At 35.5% G+C, this 16809-nt stretch overlaps 1 protein-coding gene across 9 annotated transcripts in view; it reads right to left on the minus strand.

Moving 5' to 3' along the window:
- The window catches only part of DYNC1I1 (dynein cytoplasmic 1 intermediate chain 1), a 252049-nt gene that overhangs the window by 118523 nt on the left and 116717 nt on the right, over positions 1 to 16809 (minus strand). For all 9 annotated transcript variants that reach the window (XR_005556459.1, XM_039341469.1, XM_039341465.1 and 6 more), the window contains one exon: positions 14263 to 14388. Coding sequence is in view for 8 of the 9 variants with exons in the window: in XM_039341469.1 (XP_039197403.1) it covers positions 14263 to 14388 (126 nt within the window). In the remaining variant the exon portion in view is untranslated. The remainder of the gene's footprint in view (positions 1 to 14262; positions 14389 to 16809) is intronic.

Here is a 16809-nt window from a genome sequence, read left to right on the forward strand (position 1 = left end):
ATATAACCCATCCGTTAAAGACAGAGGTTTTGTTTTTTGTTTTTGCAAAGACATTCTTTTTAAGATGTTCGATGATTTTGTCACCATTTGTTTTGTGGTTTGGCACATCTTCAATATTTTTATAATTTGACTTCATAAAATATAGCTTGTGATTTGGATGCTTTAAGAAGTAATCAAAAGATCTGAAAAAGGCTAGGCTTGCTTTCACAAATGCAAACTTTTGCCTTTAAACAAATTTTATTTTATAGCACTAGCTGCTTATCTTGGAAAAGGATATCCAATAACATAAGAATTGCTTGACTTAGCAAAAAATCTTGATAAGAGTTCTCTTATTAGGCTGAGTAGGGCAGACAGTTCATTGAATTATTTCATTTTTCCATGCTGTTTTTTTGTACCCTTCAGTTTTTTTATCAGGAACTTTTTTCATAAAAAGCGTATGGGATCCAAGAAAGGTCACAACAAATTTACACTAATTCAGAATATTTACTACCAAAATGTTGCTTGGTCTGACTATGTAAAAAGATGAAAATCCTCTTTAGCTCTATGAAGAAATTTTGATTACTTTTGAAGCTTTATAATAAGCAATAATTGTTTCAGAACAAGGAAAATAATGGAGGAACATCAGAAAATTACTTTTTAGCAAATTAAAATGAATCTGCAAAAGAGACTGTTCTTTCCCCCTTTTCTTTTTTAATCTCAAAACACATTTTATAGAAACACAAGTATGTAACAGGGGTTAAGAAGCTGTATTTCTCATATTCTTATAAACCAGGCTACTACATCACTGTATATAACAAAAGTGGCATATTTTTATTTAGGGGAGAAAAAAATCAGCAAAGAAGAAATGAAAATCAGCGGTAGGGAATGGAGAAGGAGAGAACTCTAGCCAATGCTAGCCACTAAATACAGATTTTCAGTTAACTTCAGCGTGTTTAATTCTAAGATAGGCATTTGTGATTCTATCCACCCAGTTTAAAAGGAAAGACCACACCAGAATAAGCAATGAGGGGTGGTCAAATGCATAATTTAATGACAGTGTATGAAAACCACTACAGAAAAGTTGGGGGCAGGCACAGAAGGGAGAAACATTCCACAGTGTGGTTAAGTGGTTGATGTCTAGAACCAAACCACAATATTTTCCAAGCTTGGGCAGCTTTTATTGAAATTAAAATAGAAAGCCTTAGGGCCATGTCCCACACAGAAATTGACAGCTTAGCAGTGACATGGAGCCTTCCAAACGAGGATCACTGGATGAGGGTACTGTAGAAATAACTAAAATAGATGCCACTCCCAAAGTTTTACTGCCAAGTAATCTACCAAGGAAGGCTACAAAACCACAATTCATGGCTGCACAAGGGCATTTCCAGATTTTTAGCTTCATTGGGTTGTACTCCGTTTAATTCCAAAGACCAACATCTGAAGTTAGGTCAAACAACTATAATGTGTTGTTTGATTGCAGGATAAAAGGAAATGGACTCTTATAATAGTAAACAATGATCTCAGTTTTGTCCTGTTTCCCTTTAGGAAGAATAATCCATAGATGGAAACTATATAAAAGTTAAGAAGCTATAATGCTCTGGAATTAAGAGATCATACAGAATAATGTCTATGGGGTTTTCAGTCATCCAGATCATCATTGACCCAAAGATACTTTTTTCAAGAGGCATCTCGATTTTCTTTATTTTTCCTTGAAAATGCTTCAATTCTCCATTTTCCACCATTCAATCTGAACTGAAGAAGCTTCTCCGATGAGAAACAAAATGTTTTCAAGGAAAAACAAAGGAAGTCCAGTTGCCTCTTGAAAAAAAAAAAGCACCTTTAGAACATACAGAAGCAATGCATTAAATTGAAAATGATACATGTTTTACCAATCATGTTTTTAGTAGATGGACATTACTGAGATCAATTAATAACAACCTAAAGTACTGCATTAGTTATTACTTTGTACTGACTTTTCAAGTTTCAAACAATTTATATTTGTAAAGAAGCACCTGTTCATCTCTTGTCATTATAATCCTGTATTATATAATTCTCCAGAGAACTATTGCAACATCTGAAAAACTTTATAATTGTGGTCTTTTGTTGAATTACTCCTTTAAAATGGGGCTATGTCTACCTGGCCAAATGTTGTATATTGTGAACAGATAAATAAAGCACATGGGAATGATCAATTGTTTTCCATCTGCTGTATGCTATCTCAGGCAAGATGATGACAATATGTCTTTGCCCCAGAGCCTTCACAGTGGGGAAAGTTTATTTTCTCCTTCTTTCTTAATCTTTCTACTCTGTAAGAAGACTTCCAGGAAAAGAATAAGTGGATATATTTCTTTCTCAGAAACATTACAGGAAATGAAAAACAAAACTTTTGATCCTGAATGTTTTGCTTATTCCACCCACAGGGAGAAGAAAAATCATTCATAGGCTGGCAGCAGGCCCAGGTTAAAAATAGCCAGTTCATGCAAGGCCTCATAGCCATTCATTCACTGCAATATGGATTCCTGGATTTGGAATGGATATATCCCTTAAGTAAAGGCCAATGTGAAATATCTTTTATATGGCGTTTTCAGTTTTTAAAAGGAAGATACTTTGTTTTGTTTTACATCACTCTAAGTCATGTTGAGGCTACCCCTGGTAGTTCCAGTACCCAGAACAGACTTCAGCGCATGTCCTTTACATGCTCTAAGATTCTTTTGATTCTTCCAGTCACCTCATTGCTGAACATGCATAATATGAGTGAAAATCCCTTTTCGCTCTTGGAACTGTTGAACAAAACTTTGTGAAACAGGACTAAGTGCCTTGACAAGGCCAAGTATGCAGCAAATTCTCTTGCTAAAGCTAAAGCTAATTTCTTTTCCACACTTAAATATAAGGAAGTTTTGGTCCTATTGTTGAAATATTGTGTGCTGTTTGTAAAACAGTGCTTTGCTTTCCATTACTATCCCATCTTAAAAAGTCAGAGATTATTTTCCAGAAATTATGGAGAAAATTTAGGTACTACCAACAACAAAAAAGATGGAGGCTTTGGAGTTTCATACTGCCCCTCCCTGCTTAAAGTTACCAAAAAAGTTATTAAGATTCAGAATTTTTTAAAAATGGCACTCACTGCAACTTCTATTTTATTGAATATTGAATAAAATAAAATATAAATTTAACCACACTAAATTTTACAATGTAATATAGTCTTATTTTGAAGAACCCATGAAGAGTGCCATTCGACACCTCCATTCCCTGAGCCCTTAAAGAAGCAAATATATACTAGTATGGCAATAAGCATGTTTAGAAAGAAAATAAAATGAAACAAGGAGGAATTATGTTATCATTCTGACCCACAGAATCTTATTCTTAATTTTTAAAAAACCCTCATCTTTCTGGTTTCACCTTTATTTTCTCACTACTTCTGATCTCACATATTACAAGTATATTTTGATTTGTATAAACCAATAGAAAGAGCGTTGCATTCCAACCATTTTCAGTTAGAAATAGCAGCCTCCAGTATTAAAGTAAATTTATTTATTATAAGCATACTAAAATAGGCTTTTATAGATTGTTATTTTTATCTCTGCTATTAAACAAACTCATGCAGAATAAATTTCAGCTGCGCCTATTTGAGTTATACTTGTACTCACTGAATTGTACTCAATTGAACTGCACTATATCTATTATAAGCTTAAACGAAAACCACATAAAATGCTTCAAAATTGGTGTTTCTGAGTTTTTTAATAATTGCATTTTAGTCTGCCAGGTTTGATTTCTTTCCTAATTTTCTATCTCTTATCTAGCAGCAGTTTTGTTTATATTATTGATTATTGCTTGTTTATCATTTATTAATGCTTATCAACAATATTTTATTGTAAAATAAAAAAATAAAAAAAATATTTATAACCAAGATAAAAATGACTTTTTGGGATTATGTTTTGAGTCACTATTGATTTAACAGTAAGTAAAATATTCAAAATTGCATTAAAAAAACTAAAAATATGAAATAAAATTATCCCTCTGCTTCTTGTTATTGTTTACTATGTTGAGATTTTTGTGACATATTTTATTTTAATAATGCATTTTATATTTTATTTCTGAGAACGACTAAATAAACTTACATTATTTTTTCAGTGAATGTAAATATATTAATGGAAACAACTGTATCGAATTATAAAATTTGTCAGAAGGTACAACCTGAAGCAGTACAAGAAGCAAGATGGGGAAAAGCATATTATAAACATTTCTTAAACATTGGTCTACTCATTTCATCATATAGTTGAGTAGAATTTCTGGTAGCAAACATGTTTGTATATTCTTTTGGCAATGATTTGGTTGTGCCACTGTTTCTGAATTTTATTTTACTTTTTGCTTCTTAGTCTATTTTATGGCCTTTAATCTTCATATAGAAATATTCTTCAATTATAAACCTTCTTAATTTTTTGAGATCGATCAAGATTTAGGTGTAGATCAAGATATGTAGTTAGGAGAACTAGAGATACCCATCTAGATATAATTTATATTATTTATTCCAATGATCAGTTATGCAGCCAATATACAAAGTATTAAACGTGACCATAATAGCCACTCGAATTGTTCATTTGTGGTATGCACAAAAATGTTATTATCTATTTCTTCCAAATTTGCTCATCATTTACATTTTAATAAATAAGATACCAAATAAATTTTCATATGATACATATATTAATAAGGCCAATGATGTTTTGAAATAAAAAAGTGGTGCATTAAAACAGTGAATAGAAGAACACTACATATATGTAGAAGAACTCATAATTTACTGTCCAAATTATTTTCAATATCATAGTTCTTTGTTAAATTTAATATACACTCTCATGGACATGTACTTGGTAAAACTTTTACTCAGTTTAATAGGTTCAGGTTTTTAATGAATATTAGAGGATTTTTTTGAATGAGGCAATTACGTTTGTTCAAATTAGATGTAATGAACATGTCTACGTTTATTTAAGCATATGGCACAGGTATACCACCAATTATTATTAGTTTTGCAAAGTGGACATGGTAAATAAGAAAGACTATAAACATTAAGATTTGAGATGCAGGTTAGGGAACATTTCCTTTGCAGTTTTCCAGATACACAAATATGAGACTAAATAATAATATAGTTGGTTTTACCAAGTAACCAAAGCATGACATCATGATAATCTGTAACACATCTGAGTTAAGATAAAATGTTTGAATGTTTTGGTTCTAAATATGTCAAGGAACTCAGTCTTTGAATATAGTTCTCCTATCAAATTACATCCTCCAGATCATGCATTCTAAGATTAGTCCATCAAAAAGAAAAATCATATCTATATCCAGCTTTCTTCTCATTCTCTTCCACATTCTTACTTTTATATAAGTTTGGAAGTTCATATGTGGTTCTCATTATAAATGTACTAGGAAAAGCATTTAAGATAGTGAAGAGTATTTTAAGGGATGACACAATATTTCCTAACACTGTATATTTTTAGCTACTTCATGGTCTGATTCAGGTTAGTTGGAATTTGAAATCCCACAAAATTTTCCATCAGAAACAAAATGAAAAGGCTAATTCTCATCAAAGATCTCAAATGATTTCACTGATTAAAGTTTTAATCTCAGCAAGCTGTTCTTATTCAAACAAAACCTTGAATATATGAATATATCATCATTATCAGCCATTTGTCTGAAATGATATAGGGTTTCCTGCCTGAGCAGAGGGTTGGACTAGATGACCTCCAAGGTCCCTTCCAACTCTATTATTATTATCGATCATCGCACAGTCAGCCAGATGTTCAGACTGGATTTGGCATTTTGTCTACCTATCGAGTCCTTACCCAGGACCTGGGATAGGCAGATGTGGATGTTTGATGGTATTACAGATATCGTCGCAGGATGGAAGCAGTTCCTAATAAGGCTGCCTTTTGCAATTGACTAATAGCGAATTTGTCAATGCCAATGGTGTTCAAGTGGTGCTCCAGTTGTTTTGGGATTGCACCCAAGGAGCCTATTACTATTGGTACTACCCTTGCTTGCTTTTGCCACAGTCTTTCTATTTCTATTTGTAGGTCTTTGTATTTTGTTATCTTCTCCAGTTCTTTCTCTTCTATTCTGCTTCTCCAGGCACTGCCACATCCACTATCCAGACTTTTTTGTCTTTCTTATCGGCAATTGTTAAGTCTGGGGTGTTATGTTGCAGGTGCTTGTCTGTTTGAATTCTGAAGTCCCAGAGCAGTTTAATTTTATTATTTTCTATGACTTTCTCTATTTTATGATCCCACCAGTTTTTGCTTACAGGCAAATGATATTTTTTGCAGATCTTCCAATGCACCATTGTTGCTACTTTGTCATGCCGCTGCTTGTAGTCAGTCTGTTCAATCTTCTTGCAACAGCTTACCAAGTGGTCCACTGTTTCTTCAGCTTCTTTGCATAGGCGGCACTTACTGTCTGTTGCTGTCTTCTCAATTTTGACTTTGTATGCATTTGTCCTTAAGGCTTGGTCTTGTGCAGCCAGAATTAGTCCCTCGGTCTCTTTCTTCAATTTTCCTGCTCTTAGCCATTGCCAGGTTTTATTATTATCTGCTTTCCCAGCTATTTTTTTCATGTATTGGCCATGTAGTGCTTTGTCTTCCCATGCCTCTATTCTGTTCTTCATTTGGTCTTTCTTGTAGGCCAGTTTGGTCTCTCCAGTAGTCAGTAAGCCTTCCTGATATACTAATTTCAGTGCATCTTCATCACTGTTCTTCAGATATTCTTCCAAAGCCATTTTTTCTTCTTCAACCATCTGATGTACTTGTAGCATTCCACGCCCACCTATTTGCCTTGGTAGATAAAGTCTGTCAATGTCACTGCGTGGATGAAGGGCATGATTCATTGTCATTATTTTTCTGTCTTCCTATCCATTGCTTTTAGTTCTGCTTGAGTCCAGTCCACTATTCCAGCTGTGTACCTAATGACTGGGATTGCCCAGGTGTTGATTGCCTTTATGGTATTTCCTCCATTGAGTTTGGACTTTAAGATCTTCTTCATTCTCTTGATGTATTCACCTCTAATCTTTTTCTTGACTTCAGTGTGCTTGATGATGTCAGCTTGAAGGATACCCAAGTATTTATAGTACTCTTCCTCATCCAGACTCTTAATGTTATTTTCGTGGGGCATCCTGATTCCTTCAGTTTTCACTACTTTTCCTTGTTTGATAGCAAGTGTGGCACATTTGTCCACGCCAAACTCCATAACAATATCTTGGCCATATATACGGACAGTGTTCAGCAGCGATTCTATTTCAGATGATGTTTTTCCATACAGCTTCAGATCATCCATGTAAAGGAGATGGGATATAGTCTGGTAGATGTTTTTGATGTTTGATAGCCATGTCCTGAGTTATTCAGTATTGTTGACAGAGGAAACAGTGCAATAACAAATAGTAATGGTGATAATGAATCTCCTTGAAATATTCCTCTCTTGATATTAACCTCTCCCAGCCTCTCACCATTGATCTGCAACTGTGTCTTCCATTGTGCCATCGATCTTTGCACAAATTTTCTGATGTTTCTACTGACTCCTGTTATTTCTAGGCACTTGATTATCCAATCATGTGGCAGAGAGTCAAATGCCTTTTTGTAGTCAATCCATGCCACATTCAGGTTGGTCTTCCTTCTCTTGCAGTTTTCCAAGATCATTTTGTCTATTAGGAGTTGATCTTTTGTTCCTCTGCTATTGGGGCGGTTTCCTTTCTGCTCAGGTGGAAAGAGATTGTTTTCAACTAGATGCTGTTGTACTGCATCAGCTACCACACCAGTTAGTAATTTGAAAGTTGTTGGTAAGCAGGTAATTGGCCTGTAGTTGCCTGGTGTTGCCCCTTTTGCTGGATTTTTCATTATTAGGTAGGTTTTCCCAGTTGTTAGCCACTTTTCAATTTCTCCTCCTTGTAGTATATTGTTGAACTGCTTGGCAATGAGTGGGTGTATAACAGTTAGATGTTTCAGCCAAAACCCATACAGTTCATCTTCACCTGGTGCTGACCAATTTTTGATTTTCCTTGCTCTTTTTTCTACCATTTTTGTTATTATTACTAGTTCTTTCATTTCAACTTCTGTTTTATTTGCATCCACCTCTTTTAATCAAGCCGCATCCTTGTTGTATTTCTTTTGGTTATCCCATATTTGCTTCCAGAACTGCACTGTTTCTTCCTTGTCAGGTACTGACTGATTCCTTGTAGTTTCTCCATTGATGGATTGGTAGAAACGTTTCTGATTGGATTGAAATTGGAGGTTCTGCCTATAGTTTGCAATTCGAGCTTCATATCTACTGATTTTCCTGGCTACAGCTGTTATTTGTTGCTTTATTATTTCCAGTGCTTCCTTGATCTTCCTTCTTTCTAAGTGGTATTTCTTGATTAGGTATTCTTTGGTCTTCTTGTTCTTCAGCTTCTTTTCTTTCATCTGTTCTAGCTTGCTTGCATGTGATCTTAACTTGCTGATCTTATTTTCTAGTCTAACCTTCCGTTTTTGTGGTGCACTGTTTGTTTGTTTTTCTTCTTTATTGATTTTGCATCCCAGGTATTCAGTTATAACTGCAGCTGTAGTTCTTGCAGTGAATTGGTGCTTATACTTGATATTGCAGTATTTGCATCTTTTAATGCTTGTGCTAGCTGTTTCTTTGGAACAAGCTTCAATGCAGGCAGCCTTATTCTGTTGTTTTTGGTTTGTTCTAGATGCTCAGTTATTCTTTGTTTCAATTCTTTTATTTCTTTAGTTAGAGGGTTTTGTTCTTCCTGAGGTAGAGGTGCCTGGTTTCCAAATGAGAACAGTTGTATATCTCTGCTAGATTCCTTCACTGCCAACTCCCCCTGGTTTGCCTCTACATTCTGAATTACTTCTGGTAAAGCTTTGATTTCTTTGCCCTGGGTAAACCTTTGCAGTTCGTCCAATTCTGTTTCTGTGAATACTTTATTTCGTGTTATAAATCGGCGTTGATCTGCTAGTCTCTGTTCTGTTATTTCTGATTCTGGATGTTGTTCTTTCCAGAACTGGTGCATTCGTTTTAGATATCCTCTTCTTGTTGGACTTGATCTGTAGTAACAGATCATTATTTCTTTGTTTTCCATCACTGTGTATCTGCGACGGGTAAACACCTTTTCTTCCAGTAGTTCTGCAGCTGCTGGCCCTGGTTGCTCAGCCAACAGTCCTGAGTCCTGTAACCCATTTTTCACCAGATATCCAGGAACTCCAATATCTAGCGCGGACCTTGTTGTTGTTGTTGTTGTTGTTATATTGGCAAAGGCAAACAAATTCTGTAATGAAGATGTCAGAAATGTTCTGTAAATCTTCAAGGATTAAATTCTCTCAAAATGAATAATTTCCCTGCAAACTATTCTAAGCAGAGAGGACAGTTTGAAGTTTCAGATCTGAATGATAGATATTCAAAGGATATCAAGCATCTAATTATCAACAGAAACAAAATTTGTAATGTCCTTATGGAAGAGCATATTATTAAAGACAATGATGATATTTGAAAGATTTAAAATTGTTCCTTCCTACTTCTGAAATATAATATTTTCATAATAAATTAGAGATAGAAATGTAGGGGAAAATTCTGAAGTTCCTATCTCTATGCTAAATAGTTTGATCATGTGAAATATGAATCTCATACCTCATTAACCAAAACAGCATTAACTTGTATTATTTTCAATCCAAAATAAGTTTATTATTTCAGATTGAGGACAAACTAAAGACTTTCTACTGGTTGCAGAAAGTGAGGAGAGGGTAAAATTATAATTGATTAGAATTTTGAGATCAAAACTGTAATTTAGCTAGTAAAAGGAGATGTTGTGCCTAGAGTCATGGCAGATCTCCTAATATCTCAATAACTCTTAAGATTAGATTGCTACTTCCTGTGCAACAAAATTAACTAATACACAATTAAATCAATAAAGGACCTTCTACATTTTATGAGAACAGATAGTCCTCGACTTATGACCACAATTGGGACCAGAATTTCCATTGCAAAGTAAGGTGAGTCATGCCCAATTTTAAGTGAGTAATGCCCAATTTTACAAATTTGCAATAGATGTTAAATGAATCACTGCAGTTAAGTGAATCACAGGGTTGTTAAATGAATATTTCCACCATTGACTTTGGTTTTTGGAGGCGGGAAATGTCATAAATGATGATCACATGATGCTGGGGTGCTGCAACCATTGTAAATATATGCTTGTTGCAAAGCACCATTTTTTGATCACATGACTGTGAGGAAGTTGTGACATGTAAATGCAAGGTCCATTCATAAGTCACTTTTTCCAATAACATCGTGACTTTGAACAGTCACTAAATGAATGGATGCAAATCAAGGACTATATTTTTTTAACAAGTTTTTTATTAGATTTCCAGTTTTACATTTGAATATTTGGAAAGCAACGTTGTGATTGGGTTAGTCAATAATACAATAATAAAATCTTTAGTACATATCTCAGGTTACATCATCAAAAAATCCTTCTCTATTTCCCTTAACATTTGCTATATCATATTTAAGCTAGTAAATTTCTAATTATATCAAACTCAGTTAAAACATTTATCAGTATATTTTTGCTTATACATATCCATATTCTGTTTTCAAGTTTTACCTAATGTTAATATTTAATTGCAATATTCCAATTTAAACTTTAATATCCATAGTATTTAATTAAATTTCCTTTATTTCACTACATAAAAGTTATACTATCTAAAATACATATATTACTTACTTAAATATATTCTTATTTTATTTCATAAACATTTTCTATTACTCATCCTAATAAATCACCACAATAATGGAGTATCCTTTACCTTAATATTTAAATCTAATAATCAAATTTCCGCTAATACCACTAATAATAATAAAGTTAGAAGAGACCTTGGAGGTCATCTAATCCAACCCCCTGCTCAGGCAGGAAACCCTATACCATTTCGGATAAATAGCTGTCCAGTTTCTTCTTAAAAACTTCCAGTGTTGGAGCATTCACCGCTTCTGGAGGCAGGTTGTTCCACTGGTTAATTGTTCTAATTGTCAGGAAGTTTCTCCTTAGTTCTAGGTTGCTTCTTTTCTTGATTATTTCCATCTGTTGCTTCTTGTCCTGCCTTCAGGCGCTTTGGAAAATAGCTTGATTCCCTCTTCTTTGTGGTAGCCCCTGAGATATTGGAATATTGCTATCATGTCCCCCTTATCCTTCTCTTCATTAAACTAGATATACCCAATTCCATCAGCCTTTCCTTATATGTTTTAGCTTCCAGTCCCCTAATCATCTTTGTTGCTCTTCTCTGTACTCTTTCTAGAGTCTCAACATCTTTTTTACATCATGGTGACCAAAACTGGATGCAGTATTCCAAGTGTGGCCTTACCAAGACATTGTAGAATGGTATTAATACTTTGCGTCATCTTGATTCTATCCCTCTGTTAATGTAGCCTAGGACTGTGTTGGCTTTTTTGGCAGCTACAGCACACTGCTGGTTCATATTTAAATGATTGTCCACTAGGACTCCAAGATCCCTCTCACAGTTACTACTATTGAGCAAGGTACTCCCTATACTATACCTGTACATTTGGTTTTTCTTGCCTAAATGTAGAACCTTACTTTTTCACCACTGAATTTCATTTTGTTAGATAGCGCCCAGTGTTCAAGGCTGTCCAGATCCTCCTGTATCCTTAGCCTATCTTCTGGAGTGATGGCTATTCCTGCCAGCTTGGTGTCATCTGCAAATTTGATGAGTTCCCCATCTATCCCCTCGTCCAAATCATCGATGAAGATGTTGAAAAGCATTGGACCCAGAACAGAGCCCTGGGGCACCCCACTACACACTTCCCTCCATGTAGATGTGGTTCCATTAAGGACCACACGCTGAGTATGGCCGGTCAGCCAGCTACGGATCCATCTGGTGGTGATGCTGTCTAACCCGCATTTTTCTATCTTATCAAGTAGTAGGTTGTGATCTACTTTATCAAATGCCTTACTGAAGTCCAAGTAAATTATATCCACAGCATTCCTCGGGTCCACTAATTTTGTCACTTGGTCAAAGAATGCAATAAGATTTGTCTGGCATGATCTGTTTTTGACAAACTCTTCATCTCAAAATCTCCCTTTAGCCGATTAGTTGAAATTTTAGGATCTTCTCTAATAAATCAAAAGACCCCATTTTTTTAAATCTAACTTAGCTTTCTTTTTATGCTAACCAGGCTTCCATACCAACACTTTTAGATAATCAGATAAATCTCCCTTCATTCTTGTGCATGTTACTTGAATTAAAAGAGACCATCTAATTATCAATTTTCTAGAAAAACTGGCCCATTTATAATGATTAAATTGTCGCCCTGGTGGCTCAGATCCACATATTTGCTCTAGTATAATTGTCTTTAATTCAGTCTGATCTTCTTCTTCCTCAGATTTTGTCTGGTTTAAGTAGAAGGTATGTCTAATGTTATAGTTGTTTGATTGTCTAAGTTTTCAATACTTGTTGATCTTTAATGCCCTCCATCTTGGTATTACTTTCTTCCGCTTCTGTTGTTTTTTGAGTTGTAGGTTCTTTAGTTGCAATCAGGGTTTGATTGTCTAAATTTTCAGTATGTTGTACTTGTTGATCTTTAAAGTCTTCTGTCTTGGTGTTAATTTCTTTCGCTTCTGTTGTTTTTTTGGATTGTAAGTTCTTAGTTGCAATCAGGGTTTCGTTTTGTAGATTTAAGCTGGCGCCTTTGTCTCTCAGTCTAGATTTAATTATCTCAGTAGCTTCAAGAATTTTTTCAAGTATAAGTTTATAATTAGCCAAAATTTGTTGCTGGTCCTCCTCCATTTCTGACATGATTATAGATAGTCCTTTAGTGAAGGCTATTTATTAAACAAGAGTCAGTAAGTGTTCACTTTCACAGTTCCTATAAACCAATTTCACCACCCAACTGTTCTCTCAGCTTTTAATCTCTTTTAGATAATACCAAGGACAGATCTGGGTTATGAGCAGATCTCTTTGTCAAGAATATTCACTTGCTATACCAAGTTTTGCCACAAGATGTTCTCAATATCATTTAAAGTCTTTTTCAAATCCCAGGCTAGGTTTTTATCCAGTTTAAGTTCTTTTTCCTCTTTTTTACGAGTAGATAAAGCAGCAAGTCCCCGTGAGAACAGGAACTTTTTGGGTCCCCAAATATCAAAAAATGAAAATCCAATTATTTAGTTGTTCTTTTCAAGGCTTTATTTCCCCTAGGTAGTCAGACGCCGCCATTTTAAAGGGTGGGAGAAAAATGTTCCCTTCCCTCTCTCCTCACAGGGGGAAGAAATTTCAAGAAGTTTTTACAAGAAAATACTTGTGGTACAAAGAAGGTAAGATCTCACCCAATTCGTCCGTAGTGCTTTCGAAGTGCTTGTTAGTAATTTTGGCCTTGGCTCATAGCGGCATTAATGATAGGCCATGTTAATCACCGATCTTTTTCCTGCCAGTTCGAAGAGCTGCTCCCGATCAAACGGGAGGGCTGCTGCCCTTCTACGATCTCCAGGGAGACTTCCGACCCTTTTCAGGGTCCCCCAGTGGGAGAAAACCAGACGGCAGAGAGAGCGATTGCCCCGCACGTCCACTAAAATCGCGATCGCAAATCAGAACAAGATAGAAGGACTATCTTTATTGCCACAAATGTTTTGTCTCAAGAAGATCTTGAAAAAAAACAGCTAGGAAAACACTTCTTTGATTTTTTCAGGTATTCTTCTTGATTTCTCGCCTCAATTTTTACACTAGGATATTAATAGTGATCTAAGAGACACCTGTCTGTGCCTGGACTGGAAAATCAGATAATAATTGGTGGAAAGTGCAATGGTGAACTCAATTCTACCCTGCCATTGGCAAAGCTAATATTTGCAAGTCCTCTCTGTGCTGATGCATTGAAAAGCTATAATATCATTCCAAGCAAAGTGAAGCACAAGCTGCTTTGAAATAGAAAACACAAGGGAATTTATGTGGGTGGGAAAGCATATGTTGCCAGCTGGAGGAGGAAGTGGTATACCACATTTACTTCATAAGTGTGAGGTTTTTATAAATAAATTCTCTTAGGGATTGTTTAAAATAGACAAAAAATGACACACAGTCTCCAATCAGCCTATGTTGTTGTTTTAGAAAACTGAATGCATTCTGAAAATATTAGCATACTTCCTAGTTCTTTTTTTCTTTCTCTATCTTCTATTTTTAACTTCAAGCTCTTCCGAATTGTGGGCAGATTGGCATATAGTAATCCTCAGCCCATCCTTTATGAAATAAACATAAACTGTCTTACCTGGCAGTGAAAAACATACTCAGGAGTTGTTTTTTTGAATTTCATGTTCCAGACCAAGGCCACCCCATCAGGTTCATGTGGAGCATCTTCATTATTGTTATATGAAGCAACCATCAACTCAGGATACTGTAAAGAAAGTAACAGGCAATTAGATTTGGATACACCGTAATGGACAAAATGATGTATGCTGAGTAAAATCACATAAGCAGATAGGTCAATCCAAAAATCTGGCAAAAGATAGATAGAATGTTCTATAAAGTAGAAAATTTTCCTACATAACCAGATCTGAAATTAGGTGGACTAGTGATGAAAGGACAACTCGTGCCATATTGCCTTCATCAGCCAATTCACTCACCTGGTGGGAATTCCACATTCACATCTGCTTGACATATGTGGCACTGCCAATGATTGGTAAGTGGTTAAACTTAAGTGCATGTGTATACTAGAACTTTGCAAAGTATTCAGAAGAAAGCAAATACCCTTTCCTCAAAGCACAAAATAGATGAATCTTCTTATAGGGTTGACTGGCTACTTTATGGGCTTTCCCAATGCATGCTTATGCCCAGATGCTCTACTTCAGTGGAGCTTACAACAAATGTGAAGTCTGTGCAAATGGAACTATGTGGCCGGCTGCCTTCAAAGAAATATCTTTTAATGCAACCAAGCCAAACAGCTACTTTAATGCCTCAGGAAAGGTGCATTTTGTGAAGTGCACTCAGCCATTATATGTTTGTGTGTGTATGTTTATCCTACTTGGTGCAAAAATAAAAAAATAAAGAAAAATCATGGTTTATACTTGAAATTATTGAAACACACAATTATTGAAACTTCCAGTTCCGGATCGCGGCGCCAGCGGACATGCGAAGAGAGCGCTCTCTCCACTATCTGGTTTCCCTCCGTCGGAAGACCCTGGAAAGGGTCGATAGTCACCCTGGAAGGGCAACCACTACTGAGGAGGACCCTCGATAGATCGCGGAAGGGCAGCAGCTCTTTGATCCAAGGCAGCTCCTTTGGACCATCAACATGGCCGATCACTAAGCCATTCCAGCCAAAAGCCAAAATTACTACCAAGCAAAATGAAAGCAATGCAGAGGAATTGGGTGAGACCTTACGTTACCTTTCCTGCTTCTCAACTACTTTCCTGTAAAAAGCCTTTGGAAATCCTTTTTTCCCCCTTTTTAACTTGGTGGCTTCTGCCTACTCTGGAAATACAAAGCTATGGAAAACAGGAAAAAAAAAGAACAACTAAACTAAATGACTAAATAATTGGACTTGTAATTTTTGGATACCTGGGGTTCCAAAAGGTTTCTATTCCTACAGAGACTTATTATCTTACTTATCTGTTAAGCTGGAAAAAAAAGAATATTTCTTTTTCTTTTTTAAACTGGATAAAAGCCTAACTTGAGTTTGGGAAAAGATTTTACATGTTACTGGGAACATCTTGTGGCGAAATCTGGTAGAGCAAGTGAATTTTTTTTCTGACTGGGAGTCCTGCCAGACTAAGATTTGTCCTTGACACTATCAAAAAAGATAAGAACTTGAAACAGTTGGGTGATGGAAACAATCTTTATAGTGGAGGTGGACATTTATTGACTTTTATTAAAATAGCCTCCACTAAAGGACTATCTCTGAACACCACAGAAATGGAGGAATACTACCCACAACTTAACTACAAACTTATACTTGAAAAAAATCCTAGAGGCTACTGAGGTAATGAATTCCAGACTGAAAGATAAAGGTGCCACCTTAAAGCTACAAAATCCATCCCAGATCTCAACTGATGAATTTACAACTCAAAAGGCAACACAAGAAGAAAGAATTGACACTAAAGTGGACTTTAACGAATACCAGCTACAACCTACTCAGAACCCTGATGACCAAACCTTGATTTCAACTAAAAAATCTGCAATTCTAACAGCAACAGAAACTGAACAAAGTTACACTAAGATGGAAGGAGCTGAAGATCTGCTTACACAGCACATTGAGAATTTAGATAACCGAAACAACCAAACAACAACCACAACACTGAACATGACTTTTTATTTAAATCAGCTGAAACTGGAAGAAGAAGAACACCAGTCTGAACTGATGATAAATATACTAAGCCAAACATGGAGATTCAAATTATTAGGCCAACAACCTAATGACTATGAAGGGACTTGCTTCCTTGAAAAATTGATAACTGGATGCCCCCCCTTGATTCAAATGACATGTGAAGGAATGAAGGGAGATTCACCTGAGGATTTAAAGGCTCTGTTATGGAAGCCTGTTTAGCAAAAAAGAAAAGCCAGAGTGAGACTTAAAAAATGGGATTTCTTTACGTAACCTTTAATGGAGGAGCCTAAAACCTTATTTAATGGGCTAAGGAGATTTTAAAAGACATTAACTGGTTTAATACTTAGGATTTAGACTTATAAGGGAACTAAAAACTAGTTATAGAATAATAGTTTTGAATTATAATATAGATGATGGATTGAGATGATAAAAGTTGTTTTATAAGTAAGTGATGATATTAGGATGAGAAATAGAATACGACTGTGAAATAAA

This window comes from Crotalus tigris, unplaced genomic scaffold (genome assembly GCF_016545835.1).
Source record: "Crotalus tigris isolate CLP2741 ecotype Arizona unplaced genomic scaffold, ASM1654583v1 scf7180000017765.3138416, whole genome shotgun sequence".
Taxonomy (NCBI): domain Eukaryota; kingdom Metazoa; phylum Chordata; class Lepidosauria; order Squamata; family Viperidae; genus Crotalus; species Crotalus tigris.